Source organism: Porites lutea, chromosome 7, assembly GCF_958299795.1.
Source record: "Porites lutea chromosome 7, jaPorLute2.1, whole genome shotgun sequence".
NCBI classification, from domain to species: Eukaryota; Metazoa; Cnidaria; class Anthozoa; order Scleractinia; family Poritidae; genus Porites; species Porites lutea.
Window position 1 is genome coordinate 17312898 of NC_133207.1, and position 15741 is coordinate 17328638.

General features: G+C 40.7%; 1 protein-coding gene across 1 annotated transcript in view; it reads right to left on the reverse strand.

Moving 5' to 3' along the window:
* Positions 1 to 3032: 3032 nt before the first annotated feature.
* The window catches only part of LOC140943110 (kinesin-like protein KIF6), a 28610-nt gene continuing 15901 nt past the window's right edge, over positions 3033 to 15741 (reverse strand). The window contains exons 17-27 of the mRNA XM_073392168.1: positions 14903 to 15005; positions 8760 to 8984; positions 7880 to 7955; positions 7410 to 7509; positions 7275 to 7330; positions 7149 to 7199; positions 6969 to 7053; positions 6127 to 6262; positions 4974 to 5284; positions 4209 to 4324; positions 3033 to 3394 (exon numbers count right to left, since the gene is read on the reverse strand). Coding sequence (XP_073248269.1) covers positions 3384 to 3394; positions 4209 to 4324; positions 4974 to 5284; positions 6127 to 6262; positions 6969 to 7053; positions 7149 to 7199; positions 7275 to 7330; positions 7410 to 7509; positions 7880 to 7955; positions 8760 to 8984; positions 14903 to 15005 — 1270 coding nt within the window. The 3' untranslated portion in view covers positions 3033 to 3383. The remainder of the gene's footprint in view (positions 3395 to 4208; positions 4325 to 4973; positions 5285 to 6126; positions 6263 to 6968; positions 7054 to 7148; positions 7200 to 7274; positions 7331 to 7409; positions 7510 to 7879; positions 7956 to 8759; positions 8985 to 14902; positions 15006 to 15741) is intronic.

Here is a 15741-nt window from a genome sequence, read left to right on the forward strand (position 1 = left end):
TAACTTAATAATAATCTGGCAAATTTCGTCTTATTCACGCGCGTGTACGGATTACTTATGAAGAGAAAAGAACATTCCCTTGAGGACAACACGTGACCTATGCTGGGAAACAAAACAAGCTAAAGAGGTCTATTGCCTGGGTCAAGTGACGGCGCAAAGTGTAAAAATATCGCAGTAAATAACAGAGTAAAAACAGTGACATTTTTCCTTTGCGGCCATTTTAAAGCAAAACTGTGTATGCACTTAGAAAGAGGTGCCGTACAACTGATAATATTATCAAAAGATATTCAGCTTTTGGTGATATCTCCAGCTGTGTCATCATCGTTACTCTGTAGGGAGCTTAAGCAAAGACGTTTTTGAGCAATGCACGTCAACCGGAAGTGGACCTTTTTCATTCATGGGCAGCGGTTTAGCCAAAATTTTCGGCCAAATTGTTTCTGTAAGAATAAAGACACTTAACAATACATATTGGTAGCGTCCAGTCATATTATGGAAAACGCTTCACTTGTACTCACTTCCGGTTGACGTGTGTCGCCCAAAGATACCTTTACTTAAGCTCCCTTGTGAGGAACCATTCGCCACTTAAGAAACAAGAAAGAAACTGGGCCGTGATAACTGTCGCAAAGAATTCTGGGACTATTACTAGAGACAGGTAAAAAAAATTGCGAAGAGCTCAACGGCGCGTTCCCAGAAACAATAGGACAATTGCATGATGTCATTTTACTTCAACTCCCAGAATCCTTCAGTTTGTTGTTTTATTGTGCAAATTAGGGCTATTGGGTTTTAAACCTTACCGGGTTGACAAATTTAAATAAGAAAGCATGAACGAAATGAATTCTGGTAGTTGTAGACAAAAGACGGCCTATTTCGGCTCCAGTGCCTAACTCGCTTCTAAAGTGGTGAATTAAAAAAAAATGTTGACTATGATATAACTGAGCATACCAGCCAGGGACCATGTGGAAATTCCCCTGTTGTGTCTTGACGAAAACATGTGAAGTCTTATAATATAGTTTTTCCCCTCGCACATTAATTGTCTTGGTGTGCGTCTCTCATTACAGAAGGGCTTCATGTAATATATCAAACATGAGACGCAGTGTTTCATCACCAGATGAAACACCGAGAAGAGAGTTGAAAATACGACGCGCAGCGGAGTATTTTTGGCGAACTTCGAGGTTTTTCATCTGGTGATGAAACACTGTGTCGAATGTTTGATATTTCTTCTCAAACAAAATCATTTTTGAAGGAGAAATTAAGGATGCAAAAATGAGCAGTTTTTCATCTGATATCCAAACACTCATTAAACATTAATTTCCTTTGAATTTTCTTTATGAATTATTAATGAGTTTGAGAAGAACAAGTGAAAGCGTTTAACAGTTCTATTTTTCTTATGTTTTAAACAATAATTTTTGTTAGTTTGTCCAGTCGATTTTGAGATTGATTGGTTTATTTTTATTTACCTTAATTTGTATTGGTCACCATTAAGAATATTAGGTTATTAAAAGTGGCAAAATGCTAAGCTTAAAATTCATAATTTTTTTCAAATATTTTGTAGTTTTAATTGAGCCGCCATAACAGCGGACAACATCTAGCTAATTGAGCGTGCTCAAAAAGACCTTTCATGGTCGAGCAAGCTGTCAGTTGACAACTTAATAAACCAGTTTGTGGCCTAGCAACGCAGGCGTGTGACTTCACCGTCTGTGCTGACTGTGAAAAATATACCTGTACTGATCGATGTCATGTCATGTCATCATACATGCAGCATTTAATATGTTAAAAACTAGATCATCAGAAACAAAGTTTTAAATATAAATCATATTTTAAGTTAATTCTCAGGTTGATAGTTTTGTTTATTTGTTTGAGAAGTAAATTTTGACAGCTGACGTCAGCATGTCATTTGCCACTTAAGAAACGAGAGGGGGAACGGAAGCAGAAATGCTTCGCGCAATTAATTCTGGGATCGTTACTGGGGACACGGCGGTCAGCTGTTCCCCGTCCTTAGTAAAAGTCCCAGACGTCTTTGCGAAAGTTAACTCAGCCCAGATTCCCTCTCGGTTCGAAAGTAGCGAATTAGTACTTGGAGTTAAATTCACTGATTTTGGGAATGTAACAAACTTGTGCGATTGTGTTTAGTGCATTGAACTTTTTGTGCTAGAATGTTACTGGAGTTGTTTCTATCATGTAGATATTTTTTTATTTGTGTATTCTTTTTCGCCTCTATACAGTTGAGGCGTTTTAGGAATTGTATGTATGTAAGCTTTCTTTGTAAATTTATTAGGATATGAAATGTTAACTCATTTGTAAATTAAAAGAATAAAGCAATTAAATCAAAGCCCAAATAAATTGTGGCTCCAAATGATGAAGAATGGTTAAAGTTTTTTCATATCCTTTCTGACTTATCGTTCAGCAGTAGAAAGTTTAAAATTTGTCGTAGTTCTATCCTTGGTTCAAATTTTAGTTTCCATTGGTTTAGGGTGTGCTGATGTAGGACGAGTTTGGAAAAGAGGAAAACAAAATTCGAACCAAGGGTTAGATGTTACTACATACACTTGGAAAGGACAGCTAGGGAAATTAAGCCATGAAAGTTCTTGCATAGGACATAACACCATTTCACTCGGAATTCCCGTCTGTTGTCGTCGAAGCTTCTTCACGACTTCGGAAATCATTGAAAAGTTTACAGCAACTTCTGATTGGCAACTTTCCCAGCCAGAGAGCGCTGGGCATCATGGGAAGAATGTAAAGCACATCCTTCCCTCAACACCACGCGCAACGCTTAAAAGGAACGAAGGTACGCTTTCCTCCCCTTCCCCTCCCCCTTATTCAGGCGACTAATTGTCCAGCAGTGTCCCACTGTTCGAGCTCCCTTTTTTGAGAGTTTTTCTTTTTAAGTTAGATAATGGCTCTCTCGCGTCGCTTGGGGGGTAGATTTCCATCCCCTCAGTTATGAGAGCTTGATCGAAGGCTCCCATGAACTTTCCAACAACACATGTTGGACGACCCTTGGTTATTCGAAAGCGACTTCTGAATTGTGTAAAGATTTACCGGATTCGAGGGCGAAGTGCTAAAATTGTGATCAACACAAAGAGAGGTATTAAAGTTGTGATATCACAATATCTGCCTTCATTTTTTCTTCGTTCTATTACACCTTACTTAATAATTTACAACTGCAATAACATTACAGAAGCATTAATTGCAGAGGAGCTCTTATCCTTTTCTACCCCTCTCACGTTTTCACAGATTTTGGTAAAAAATAATTACATTCTCGATATCGGCATGGGTCTGATGACTTTCCAGCGGGGTAGGGCAGTTTGCTTCGCGGGTGCGGCCGTATTTCTGGACCAGGCACAGATCACTGATCTTTATGACTCCCAGATAAAAACCAGCTGCTATCGGTGACCTGAAATAAAAGGTTATGGTTGAATTTCAGGCAAAGGTACAGTAAAACCAAACAAATCCCAGGATCCCAAGCGGTCTCCCATTGACAGGTGACGAGGGTGCTCGTCGTCTCGCTTAGGGGTAAATTTGCAGAATTTGTGCCTACTAAGGGTGGTCAGGGCTGAAAGCCAATACAGTTACCGATAAAAGTAATGCCTAGGGTTGTGCATAAAGAATATCTATAGAAAAAAAAAACTCAAACAAATAAACAAGCGGTCATATTGTGCCGGGGTATAGTCTCCTTTAGGGGACGAAAGGAACCTCAGTCCCAAGTATCCCTGTCTGCTAGGGCCTGTTCACACGAAGGAGGGGGACCCCAGGTAGGTGAGGTAACATGTGACGGGTCACACCACCTATGATGTAAATGTGGTCAAATTAAAATAAGAGATTATATGGACAGGGGGGTAACCCCACCTAAGGCGGTTACCTCATTTACCTGGGGTACCCCACCTCCATGTAAACAGGCCCTTACACATGGTTCCTCCAAGGGAAAAAAGGTATCTATGTTTATTTCTGAGGACGATGAAAGAAATGGGTGTTCGAGTCAAGCTAAAGCCAAAAGAAAGGGTATTTCAAGGACACAAATGGCACTTGCAGTCGAACATCGTTACAGAACGTTAAGGCTCTGTGGGAAACGCATTCCATTTCATTTATGCCACTTAGAAACAAGTCCAAAGCGGTACGTTCAGTGTGAGAATTAGACTCTATTTCCAGATTTCAAGTCCAGCGCTCCAACTAATCGGTCACAAAGGATTATGACGTTTCAGGCAACCAACCTCGCTGCTGTAAAAGGTTTTGCCTCGCTTTGATGAAAGCCAGGATGTCAGCATCTGCTCGACTATCACCTGTTAGCTTCACTGATCCCGAACCAGAAGTCATGTCACCAGCAGAACTGGAAAAAGAGAAAGAAATGGTACTTTAGTAGTATTTTAACACCAGATAAATGAAAGGCTTAGTTTTGCTACACTGAGCCCTTCGTCGACGAAGTACTAGCGCACAGAACGTCGGCTTTACGGGGGTAAAACGATCAAATTTTTTTGTATTCAAACGCCGGTTACGAAATACCAAAGAGCCGATACAGGGGCTCAGGTGAAAGCAGAAGATAAGGGCGGGAAATCATGTAGCCGGTCTTGCGCGCCGGAAATTATGCACTATTTGTTAAGCGCAGGAAAATACGCTCTTTTTCTGTTAAGCGCGGGAAATAAGGCACTATCTGTTAAGCGCGGGAAAATATGCACTTTGTGCCTGACGCAGAAATCATTTAACGAAAGAAGCGAAACATGCAAGGGAAACTTTAAAATCTGCTGCTAATTTCGGAAAAGGATACTCCTGCTGTAGGGCCTCATTCTCTCACCTGATGTAAGGCGAGGAAAAATCAAGAAATTGTCAAGAGAGAAAATGTGCATTACACAAGGAACAGCAAAGTGCAGATTAAGGCTATTTTGCGTAAAACTATTCTCTATTTATATTGGAGAAAAAAGTTGGCTTGGCGCCTATAGCCTCACTTAAAATTAAACTTGTTTAGTGAAGAACACACGTACCCTGATTTACTTCGCCATGAGGTTCCCTGATCAATACCGGCTGTTGTTATGGGTCCAGACCGGTTACTGAGACTACTGTCAGAACTGGACACATGAGGCGGCCGGCTGACAGATGTCGTTCCTAGCGACGCGAGATGCGCTTCTGCACGCAGCTTGGATACGAATTTACCGGGTCTTGTGTTGTAAGAGGAATCATCCCCACGGTTATTTGACACACCACCCGGGTCTGGGTCGCGTCTCCTTTGAGCAGAGGGAGGTCGAACGGGGGATATCGGTGGGGTTTTCCAAGCGGCTCGGACTTCGTCAGGTGGCTAACAAGGAATGAAAGCGAAAGTCAAATTGAATGGAGGCAGAAAAAAAGAAGAGAGAAAAGGTTTGTGAACACGTTCACCGTCAAAATTCCCAGAACGTCACATCCGCCCCCCTCCTAACTAAACCTCAATGTACTCTTCACGTCATTATATAGATCCCTCGACGTCCAACAACATTTCATCACTTCATAAAATATGACCAGGTTTGTGCCTTGTTTGCTATTGTTTGTAAATCAAGGGCCCAAGATGAGTAACACCAAGCAATGGAAAAACCGTTTCAGATAGTTTTCTTCTCTGCCGTCCTTTACAAAATTTATGGCCGATACAGCAGTGCGCTTTTGTATTGACACAAAAGCAGTCATAACCACTGCAACAACAGCGAATGCTGCTCGGTTTGACCAAGCTGTCAAGTTATTTATTGCTCAACCAAAAGAAGCCGTTGATTATTCTTGTTTTTGTAACAAGGACGTTCGTTGCGCAAGTTAGGTGAATATATATGCTCAAAAACCGACTCGCCCATGTGAAGTAATCCAGATTCCGGAGTCCGGGAAACTTCGGCTTGTGGAATCTGGAATGTGGGAAACTTTTTCTTGCGAATCCGTGGCTTTGGAATCCGGTATTCAGCTAAAGGAATCCGGAATTCCACCAACGATTGGAAGCCGGAATCTAAGTGTCACTGACAAGAAAATATGGAATCGAGTACCTGGAATCTGGAATTCACAGCGTGAAATCCAGAATCCAAGACTGTCCTGGATTACTTTGCATGGGACCTTACGAGAAAGAGGTATGGCAAGATTGTTTAGCGACTGACAAATCGACCGTAAAGTAGTTTTTACCCACACCTGGTTGAAAGCTGCCTGCTCCGCCCACCAGATTTCAAAATCCTTTTGCATCTTAACTTTGGCTTTTTCTAGCAGATGTTGAAGATGCTCAATCTCGGTTTTAAGAGATTTGAGCTGAGTAAAACTCTCCTTGTATCTGATCAAAGAAACAAAAGTAATATAATGCCTTTTACAACGTCGTAGTAGCTTTCACTGCAGCTACAAACACAACAATCGAGTGTACGTAAAGTGGACTTCAACGGGGCAGTCAAAGCATCCGCAAGAGTTGATAGAGGTTTGCGGAATGAATTTATAGAGGTAGGGATTGTAGGAAGTACATAACCTCGGGGACTAAGAAAACTGACCATAATGAAGGGATGTCCGTCAGGAAAGGTTCCACCCTATAAAGAGCCAATTAGGATGCCAAGTCAGTGCCAGACACGGGAAACAAGTGAGCTTGTCACGGTTGCAACTGACAACATGAACAGGGTGCCAGTCGATAGCAACGAGGGGCTACTGTCAAGGGCCGGAAATGACGTCACAAGTATGAAAAGAGGGAAAACACAAAAGGGGTGCCAAGTGCGGAAAAGCGCGGGAAAGTAGGGAATGGACGGCGAACGAAGAATAAACGGAAAGGGTTCTAGGAAGATAAATATTGAGTTTAAATTAGTTGGAAAGCAAAGAGTGTTCATCGAAATACTAAGAAACTGTGTTAAACGAATCGAGAGCATGAAAATGTGACTGGTTACAGCTTATAGTTGAATATCGAGCACTACACTGATACGAGAGGTTACAAAAAATTATACAAAAATTAAGAAACCATACACAAGAAAGAAAAAGCGTTTTTCAGACAAGAAACTCACTTTGTTTTTTCCTCCTCGATAGCCTGTCTAAGTTTCTGTTCTACAGGGTCAATATCCTCAATTCCTTCGGTTCCGTTGACAAAACCTTAAAAATACAAGTAAAGAAATGAACTTCGAGAAGCAAAACAAACATCACTATCACAAACAGTTGTTAGTGCTAAGTTAGTATTTTCAAATTACCTTGCATTGACCGACGAACTCTGTGTTGCTCGATTTGGGTTTTGATTGAGTCTGCAACCATAGAAAAGGCAAATAAATGAAAAAATTAACGGCCAAATGCTAGATATTAATGGGAAAGTAACGTACTTATTTTCTGGCGCGATGTGTTCACTTGTTCGCCAAGTCTCTTGGCTTCCGCATATCTGAAGATAAAAATGAAAGCATGAAAAATAGGAGCTCATGATTGCGCAGTGAGAAACTGATTATCACATACATACTAACCTCTGCTTAAGGTTGTGTTTGTTTTCCTCTATCGTGTCATTATGCACGTAGTCTCGCCGAAAAGTCTCAAAAGCTTCTTTTCTTCCCACTGACATTTCATCTAAAAGGTAGAGGAGCAAAAAAAAGGGTGACGACATTGTACCGGAAAAAACGCGCGTTAACGTCAATTCAACGTCATTTTAAACTTCTTTTCTAGACCTTGGCTTCTCTATGATCGCTACGATCGCAGCAATAATATATGAAAACAACTCTTCGACGATCACTACAACAAACGTCAGTTCTATGTTGACGGCAGGCTTTCATTATGATCGCTGAGGTCATGTCACTTCAAACCTTTTAGATTTGGGTTGCGAATTCCTATGGCTCTAAGAACAATAAAATAATTGACTACTTCTCAGTAGATATAAACGTTCTGGACATTTTGCTCTGTCGGGTCTTTATTCGTTGAGTAAAAGCTAGCAGCAACATACCAAGCTTTCGCCTGTAAGCGGATGATGGCCGATGGTGGTTTGACTCTTCTAAAGAAGCTTGTGGGTGATGACGATTCTGCAAGGAAAAAATTGCACAGCTCAAGTAGTGACTAAGGGATGGTAAAATTTTCTAAAGCTTCCTTGGTCCCGAGATAAAGAGTCATAGAATAAAGCATGTTCTCAGAACCGTATGGGTCTCCACCTTGGAATAGCCTGCATCACAGGCGCCTTATGAGCAAAGCGAGGCGAACGCGGCATTTTGCGCCAAGCGGGAGAAGCGCAAAATGCCGCGTTTGGCTTGCTTGGCTCATAAAGCGCCTGTTATGCCGGCTACCTTGGAAAATAGCTCGAGTCATGGAGAGATTCATGCCGAGGCCAAGCGTTGATTGGAGCAAAGCTTTCAGTCCAAGGAAACAATACGATGACAAGAACCAAAACCTAGAGAAGCGAAGTTTGATGAGTTAATGACAAGACCAGCACGCCTCCAAGAACAATCTTGGATGATAATGGCCCAGCATTGATTGGAGCAAAGCTTCTAGTCTAAGGAAACAATACGATGACAAGAACCAAAACCGGGTTCTCGAGAAGCGAAGTTTGATGAGTTATTGACAAGATCAGCACGCCTCCAAGAACAATCTTGGATGATAATGGCCCAGCATTGATTGGAGCAAAGCTTTCAGTCTAGGGAAACAATACGATGACAAGAATCAAAACTGGATCTAGAGAAACAAAGTTTTTGTGAGTTAACGACAAGACCACCACGCCTCAGAGAATCATTTTGACTTACCTAACAATTTTGGATGATAATGCAACCAACGATATTGGGTGATAATGGCCCAATATTGATTGGAACGGGCAAATGCAAGAAATGTAGACACACCTCCGTAGTATCAGAAGACGGCCTTTCTTTCACTCTTGTTCTGCTGGCAGACCTCAGGTGGGACAGTTCGCTCTCTGAGTCATCGCTCAAGGTCTGACTGGTGCTTCTCCTCACCCTCTCACGTGCCGCGCCCACCCCGTCTTGTAACGGGCCTCCTCCGTGTCGTGCAGACATCTCTAAATCAGCCGTACGCTTTTTTTCTTTCTTCAACATGCCGACCAAGATGTCTGAGATTTAGTTAAGGTGCATTGTTACATAGCTACAAATTTTACCCCAACAGCGAGCGACTTCATCGGTTACTTCGAAGTCACATGACATAAAACAATAAAACCGTTTCCCGCCAAAAGCCTCTCAGCCGGCGACATGATGTCAGAGGATAAAACTCAAAGAATAACTCGATCAACAACACCTTAAAAACATCTCCTACGCAGAGCGCTCTCATTTTCTCTCTTGAGACAACATTATCTCGTTGTTACACTTTACTGTCGTCAATTTTTATTTTAAATCTAGTATCAATCATATTTTTTCGCTCATTAGAACTCTGTACAGATCCTAAAAGCTAAAAAAACATGATCACAAATTCATCTTTATACAACAAACCCTGAAATTTGTCCAACTAGATGTTCTTCCCTAGCGGTTGTTATCTACTTAAAGCTTACTGGTTCCACTAGTTTAAAACAATTTAAAATTATTTATTAATGTTTCTTTAGTGTCTATAAGACGGACCCTCCCGACCCCTATTCCTGTTAAAGCCGCGTCAATTCGTGACGGGTTACCAAGTTCATTGGCTTTGCAAGTAAATTGTCAAAATTTTTATTATTTATTTATAGTCTTTGCGTGCGCTTTTCTAACATTTGATGGACCAATCAAAACTCTCGAAGTTAATTGACAAGCAGCTGGTGTCAAACTCTCGCCAGGCGAAAAGCGCGGGAGAATATGCTGGAGCAAAACGCGGGAAAATATGTGACAGCTTGCTTGATTGGCTCCCGAATTATATATGAAACTTGCTCAACCAGCACTATAGGAGAAAATAGAAAAAAATCATCCATGCAACTAGGCTTAGCTTCATAATTCCGGAATTTTGTTTGGAGCAATTTGAACATTCACCCGACATTTTGGCAATATTTCACGGCAAAAACGTTGACAAAACGTTTTTTGTTATATTCCTACCGATGAAGAGAGGGCTCAGCCCGCTTACATGCAACAGCAGTGTCTAGAGTACTGTCTACTAGGCTACTGAACACAACAAATCAGCGGGTTTCATCAGAGTCGTGTACACTACAGCTTATCAGCAGTTATTCACCAAAAAGGGCCCCCGCTATAAAAAAAAGGTGAAATTTTTTGAGAAGTTTTGAGAATTTTTTGAGAGTTTTTGGAGAATATTAGACGTTTCTGAAAGAATTTTAGAGCATTTTTCGGGGAAATTCTGGAAGGAATTTTAGGCCAAATTTTGGGAATTATGTAGCTAAGCGCACATGCAACTGGTTTTAATGTGCCACCAGTGTCGCCACCAGTGGTAAATGTTCACAACACAAACAGGTGTGGGAGGGGGAGGTTGGGGGAATGCTGGATAGAACGTGTACATAAATAAAATGAACAATAGAAGTTCTCCCCTTGAACTGTACTGAGACGGAGCAGTTTTTATGGCTGATACACTAGTTCTGTACAAATATATTTGCCTTCTGTTTATAAAAAGTTAGAGCCAAAATGTGAAGCGTCTTTGCTCATACAGTAGGACCAACTTTTCAATCTGGAATGCAACGGTGCGACTATTACTAAAATGAAATGTTTCCGATATTTTTCAAAAGGGAAATTCATATTATCTGGAACTCTGATTGAAGAAAAGGTTAAATAAACGGTAGATTACCTTCGGATCCTCTTTAGATACGCCGCAAATTTTTTTACACAAACATTCATTTACGAATTAGAAGTTATGCTGTGTTCGCTTTTCACATTTTTAACTTTATTTTTTTCAGTTAAGATTCTACTACAAAATTATCACGGCTGTTTTGCTAGCAACCACAATGCATTTATTTCTTAATAACTTAGTTTCCTTAATAGATTTGGCTAAAAAATTTATCATTAGAGTATGCACGTGACCATGCAAAAATGGTTTTCACCTTAGAATAATCTCTGTTTTAAACAATAAGGGCCAGTTATTTACCAATTTACTACTCCTTTTATCAAACAGATACAATATTGTAAGAAAAATGTGTGCCTCAAAAGCTTTTGTCAATTTTAATACTACCAAAAGCATTAATTATTTCCCCATGGCATACTTCTACATCAAAGGAATTTTTGTAATTGATCTGTCTTTCAAGAAAAACGTGCAACGGCTAAAATCTACCAAACCATTTACAGTTATTTAGATATTTTTTAATATTCTTTAAAGGCGTCCAAACTATCATTTTTAGAGTATAACTATAAAAAATGGTCGAAGCCCTGAAGTTTTGGGGGAAATCATTCTATTTTTTAACCGATTGTAAACACGAGTCATTTAGTATTATCATTTTCTGTAGCAAAGTTGATTATTCTACACATTTTGACATTTCTGTTCCTGCGGTACGTTTCTTCTACTTCACGGAAGTTGGAATAGTTTTTCTTTAAAGTAAACTACAGCCTACAGGACATACGTTTTCTGTTTTCAAATTCTTGTTTAATTTAATTTGGCCTAGGAAAACGAGAGGTTTCTGGTAGCCATGCACTTCTTTTAAATCGCCTCCTGTGCAGTTCAAGGTTTAACTATCTCAGCGCTCATTTTTCCCTTAAATTTGACTCTGCTTGTTACATTGAGGTTGTCCTTCTTCGTGCTCCTTCGCCAACATGTTGGTTCTCGATCACAGAAATAACCCTTTTCTTCTCTTGTTCAGCTCTGTTCAACTCCATCATAGCGTCAAGATATTCCTCTTCAGCCTTCAGTCTCTTGTTTTCAGCATCTCGCAGCTTGTCGTGCGTTCTCGAGCAGCGCTCCAAGGCTTTCTTATAACTGGCCATCGCTTCTTTACGAGCGACATTCAGTCTTTGCATTCTTTGCTGCTCCGAGTCGAACACAACGTGATCTTCCAACAGCTTCAATATCCGCTTATGTATATGCAAGTTATTAGTCATCTCAGCTTCAATAGCTACTCGAGAACGCCGATGCATTTGTTTTAACTCCCTCAGGGTAAAACACTCGATATCAGCGGATAATTTGGCAAGGGTAAGCATTGCTTCATGATCCATCTGTCCTATAAATGCGGTATCGTCCCTGTGCGAGGTCGCCGTGAAGCTCCAGTGGCCTAGATCTTCTGTGGTAAACGTAAAAGCCTCGTCCAGTTTAAACAGGTTTGTGCCGCTCGCTAGTAAAGCATAGCGACTAGTCAGTCCGGTTGTTTCCCAGTTAAGCCTGAGAAACACAGGGTTGTAATGTTAGAGCTGTTTGCAATAATGAGCCTTGTAAAACAAAAAACATAGGCGTGTCTGTTCTGGATTGTGTGGGACGTACTCCATCAATTTTCTCCCAATTTTCAACCAATGACAGGGTGCGAAAACGCAAAGCCAGAGCACATAAATATATAATAATATTTTCAGAGGGTAAAGAGTGCCAAAAATTGAAAGAGCCATTTCACATATTACATTATCAGCTTCTGTTTACAGTTACAAGTTAAGAGAGTGTCGTCCATTCTTGCCTACTTCCAGCTTAATTAATTTATATCTTAACTGCCAGAATTAAACGTGGGGTTTTTAATCATTGTGAAAATCTGTTAACCAACTGAGCAAACAAAAACCAAAATAACGACAACAAAAGCGAGAAATGAACGAATCTGTTAGAAGCTGTTAAATGAAATCATTGCGAGGATGCTCAACACCAAGGCAAAAAAATGAACCATGTTAGTAATCCCTTTCTTCATATTTGTAATGTTAATCCGTAACTTTGAGTTCTGCGTACCAGGATTTGAGTACGCGCATCGATTGGATTGTTACAAAGCCATTGTCAATTTGTCAATCAGGGTAAAGGGAAATTCGGAAAGCATTTCCGTTAAGTCGCTGAGTAAGTTGGAGGCCTAGAACGAGGATCTCGGCGCTGACTTCGCAGACGTTACTAGCCGGGATAAATTTACGTCTGCGGTGCAGGCTAAACAGTCTCACGATCGACCTCAGAACGGTCAACAGGAACAGACGTAATTTTATACTAACGATCTTAGCCTTTTTATTTTTACCAAAAATTGATATTTTAGTTATCCTAAAATATTTAAAATTAGGTTATAGTTATATGTTATAATTTATACCGGTTATAGTAAACAGATTTAGATCTTAAATGGTAAGTTTACGTTACATAAGTCAAAACAATGACATATTTTAGTTTTAGCACTGAAACTCAATTAAGGCCAGTCAAATTTATACTTATTCATTGGTTAGTGATTTATGAATTAAATTCAATAGCCTGTAAACCTGAAAATACCTTCAGGCAAGTTAAACAAGTACAACACAGAAAAGCGGAAGGTTGATGAAACGTGAAATTCCTGTTTTTTGGTGCTCTCGAGTAGTATTTTATTAGTTGCTCCAAAGTAGAAATTGGCACAAATTTTCTTATGTTCTTGAGGTAACTCTTAAACATGACCATTCATTTACTGGAAACGCTACTTAAATGCGCATCCTCGGAGACCCAGGGGCAGATAGTGGGGGCGAGGGAAAGTCTAAACGGGCGAAAAATATGGCACGAAGAAAAGTAAGGAACGGCGAGAAGAGCCCCTGGGGACAATGTCTTACAAGACCAGTTTCAAACGGTCGCCGCCGTTCTGCCTTCTGATTCGGCAGAAAAACACAAAAGTTTTCTGGCACCAATCAGAAGTCAGAACGGCGGCGACCGTCTGGAACTGGTCTGGTAAGACATTGTCCAAAGGGGCTCTTCTCGCCGTTCCTTACTTTTCTTCGTGCCATATTTTTCGCCCGTTTAGACTTTCCCTCGCTGCCACTATCTGCCCCTGGGTCTCCGAGGATGCTTGAATGCGCTGCTTTTCCACTACGTTAACCAAGGAGCTTGACCCGGCTGTGGGCAATTTCATAATACATGTAGAGAGCTTTAGATTTAAGGACAAGGACGACTACGATTACGACATTTAACTTAAAGTTTTTTCGCGTACTGTCGAAAAATATTCAGCCCGGAAAGCTTAATTGCACTATTTTTCACGTGAAAAATTAGTGCGGTTATTTTTATTGGAGAAGGTTTTGCCCTTTCCCTGTCGCAAAATGATTAAACTTCCCAAATTTGATAACTTGTTTCCGCCATTACAACATTCTCGCTAAAACTCGTAGTAGACGGCTACCAAGTTTTTGCGCCAAAATAACGCTGGTTCACGCGTGAACAATACTCATTATTGAGAAAATCTCGTACTCATAGTCGTCCTCGTCTCAGAATCTAAATCCCTCTAACTGTAACCATTCAAACGAAATCCTTGCGCAGCACTTTACATACGCCGTTCACACCGTCACTCGCTTCTGCACTGATGACAATAAAGACCTTAAAAAACCACCGCTTCCGTGCAGGGGTAAAATAACTCGTACCGTATCCGTTAATGCCGGGAGAATAGAAACCATAAGATACCCTGTTTCCATGTACGGGACGGGTATGAGAAAATCAGTCGTATATACGGGTAGACTGCCCCTTACCCCAGAGAAACGGCTTGGCTACTAGGTAGAACGGTGATGGCGTTATTACATCCGAGAAATCATGGTTGCGTATATGTTGCGGTTTAATTTCATCCTTGGTCAAAATTTTATTTTCTTTTGTTTCAATCTCATTATCGTACATTACCATACCCAAAAACCAATGAAAATAAAATTTAAACCAAGGATAAAATTAAACCACAACATATAAATCAGGCTTCGTGGCAAACATTTTAGCGGCCATAAAGAGAAAGGGTGTATCTTAAATATCTTAAGATCCTTAACACCCACTACCCTTGATTAGAACGGCTAGGCAGCTGGGTAGAGCGACGCTGCCATAATGTAAATGAGCATCAAACATTGTTGCCTACCAACACCCATGAGCAGTCTGATTACGATTCTAGCAAAACATAACCCTTGGTTAGCCATCTCATGCAGCCACAACACAGTAGCCAGTTGTTAAACCAATACCTCTTTTCAAACCGATGGTAAAGGATATTGATCTCATTGTCTCGCTGTCGGATGAGCTCTTTCAGCTTGTTCAGCTCCGTCTGGTTACCAAGGTAACTGCTATCAAAGCTGCCATCATTAGCTGGGGTCCTACTAGAAAGAGAAATAGATGAAAACAAAACAACGCACTACGTTACATGTGTAATGAGTTGAGCCTTAAACGTTACAGGATGGTATGATAAGGGCGGACAAGAGGCAATGAGAGGAACGCAAGGCCGGGGCTAAACGCTTTCAGTCCTTACAGAGAGCAAAGTGGAAAATCACAAAAAATTCCAAATTTCTTTCTGTTAAATCCTGAGAAATAAACAGTACTACGTGAAATTCTACCAAAAAGGGTTCGTTTCAAAGGCAAAACCGGAAGTTTTCGTCTACAGTTTCAAAAGTTACAAAGAAAAACTAATTTCAGTACAACTCAGTCCACTTGAGAGAGGGGGGAGGAATAACCCCGTCTCAGTAACATTGGATCAAGCCTCTAAGGGTATTGTCGCTCCTCCCTGAATGAGATGCTTGTCTCCCCTAGTGTACCCCCCCCCCCCTTCCCCTAAAGCAATAAGTGGCTGGTACCCATTTTCACCCCTGGGTGAAGAAAGACATTGTGGAGTGACCGGACCTGCAGAGATCCGGAGTTTCACAAGTTCGCCTCTTCACCTCTACGCTACAACACAAAATGGTTTTAGCGATTTGTTAGTAAACTTTAAGAGAATAACTTGTCGGTATTAATCACATTTCATTGCTTCTGAGCAGACCTTTTCCTTCAGATATGTCGTTAGACTATCTGTGACCCCTTATCAGCAATAAAGAATATGATTTTTCCTCGTCCTTCTCA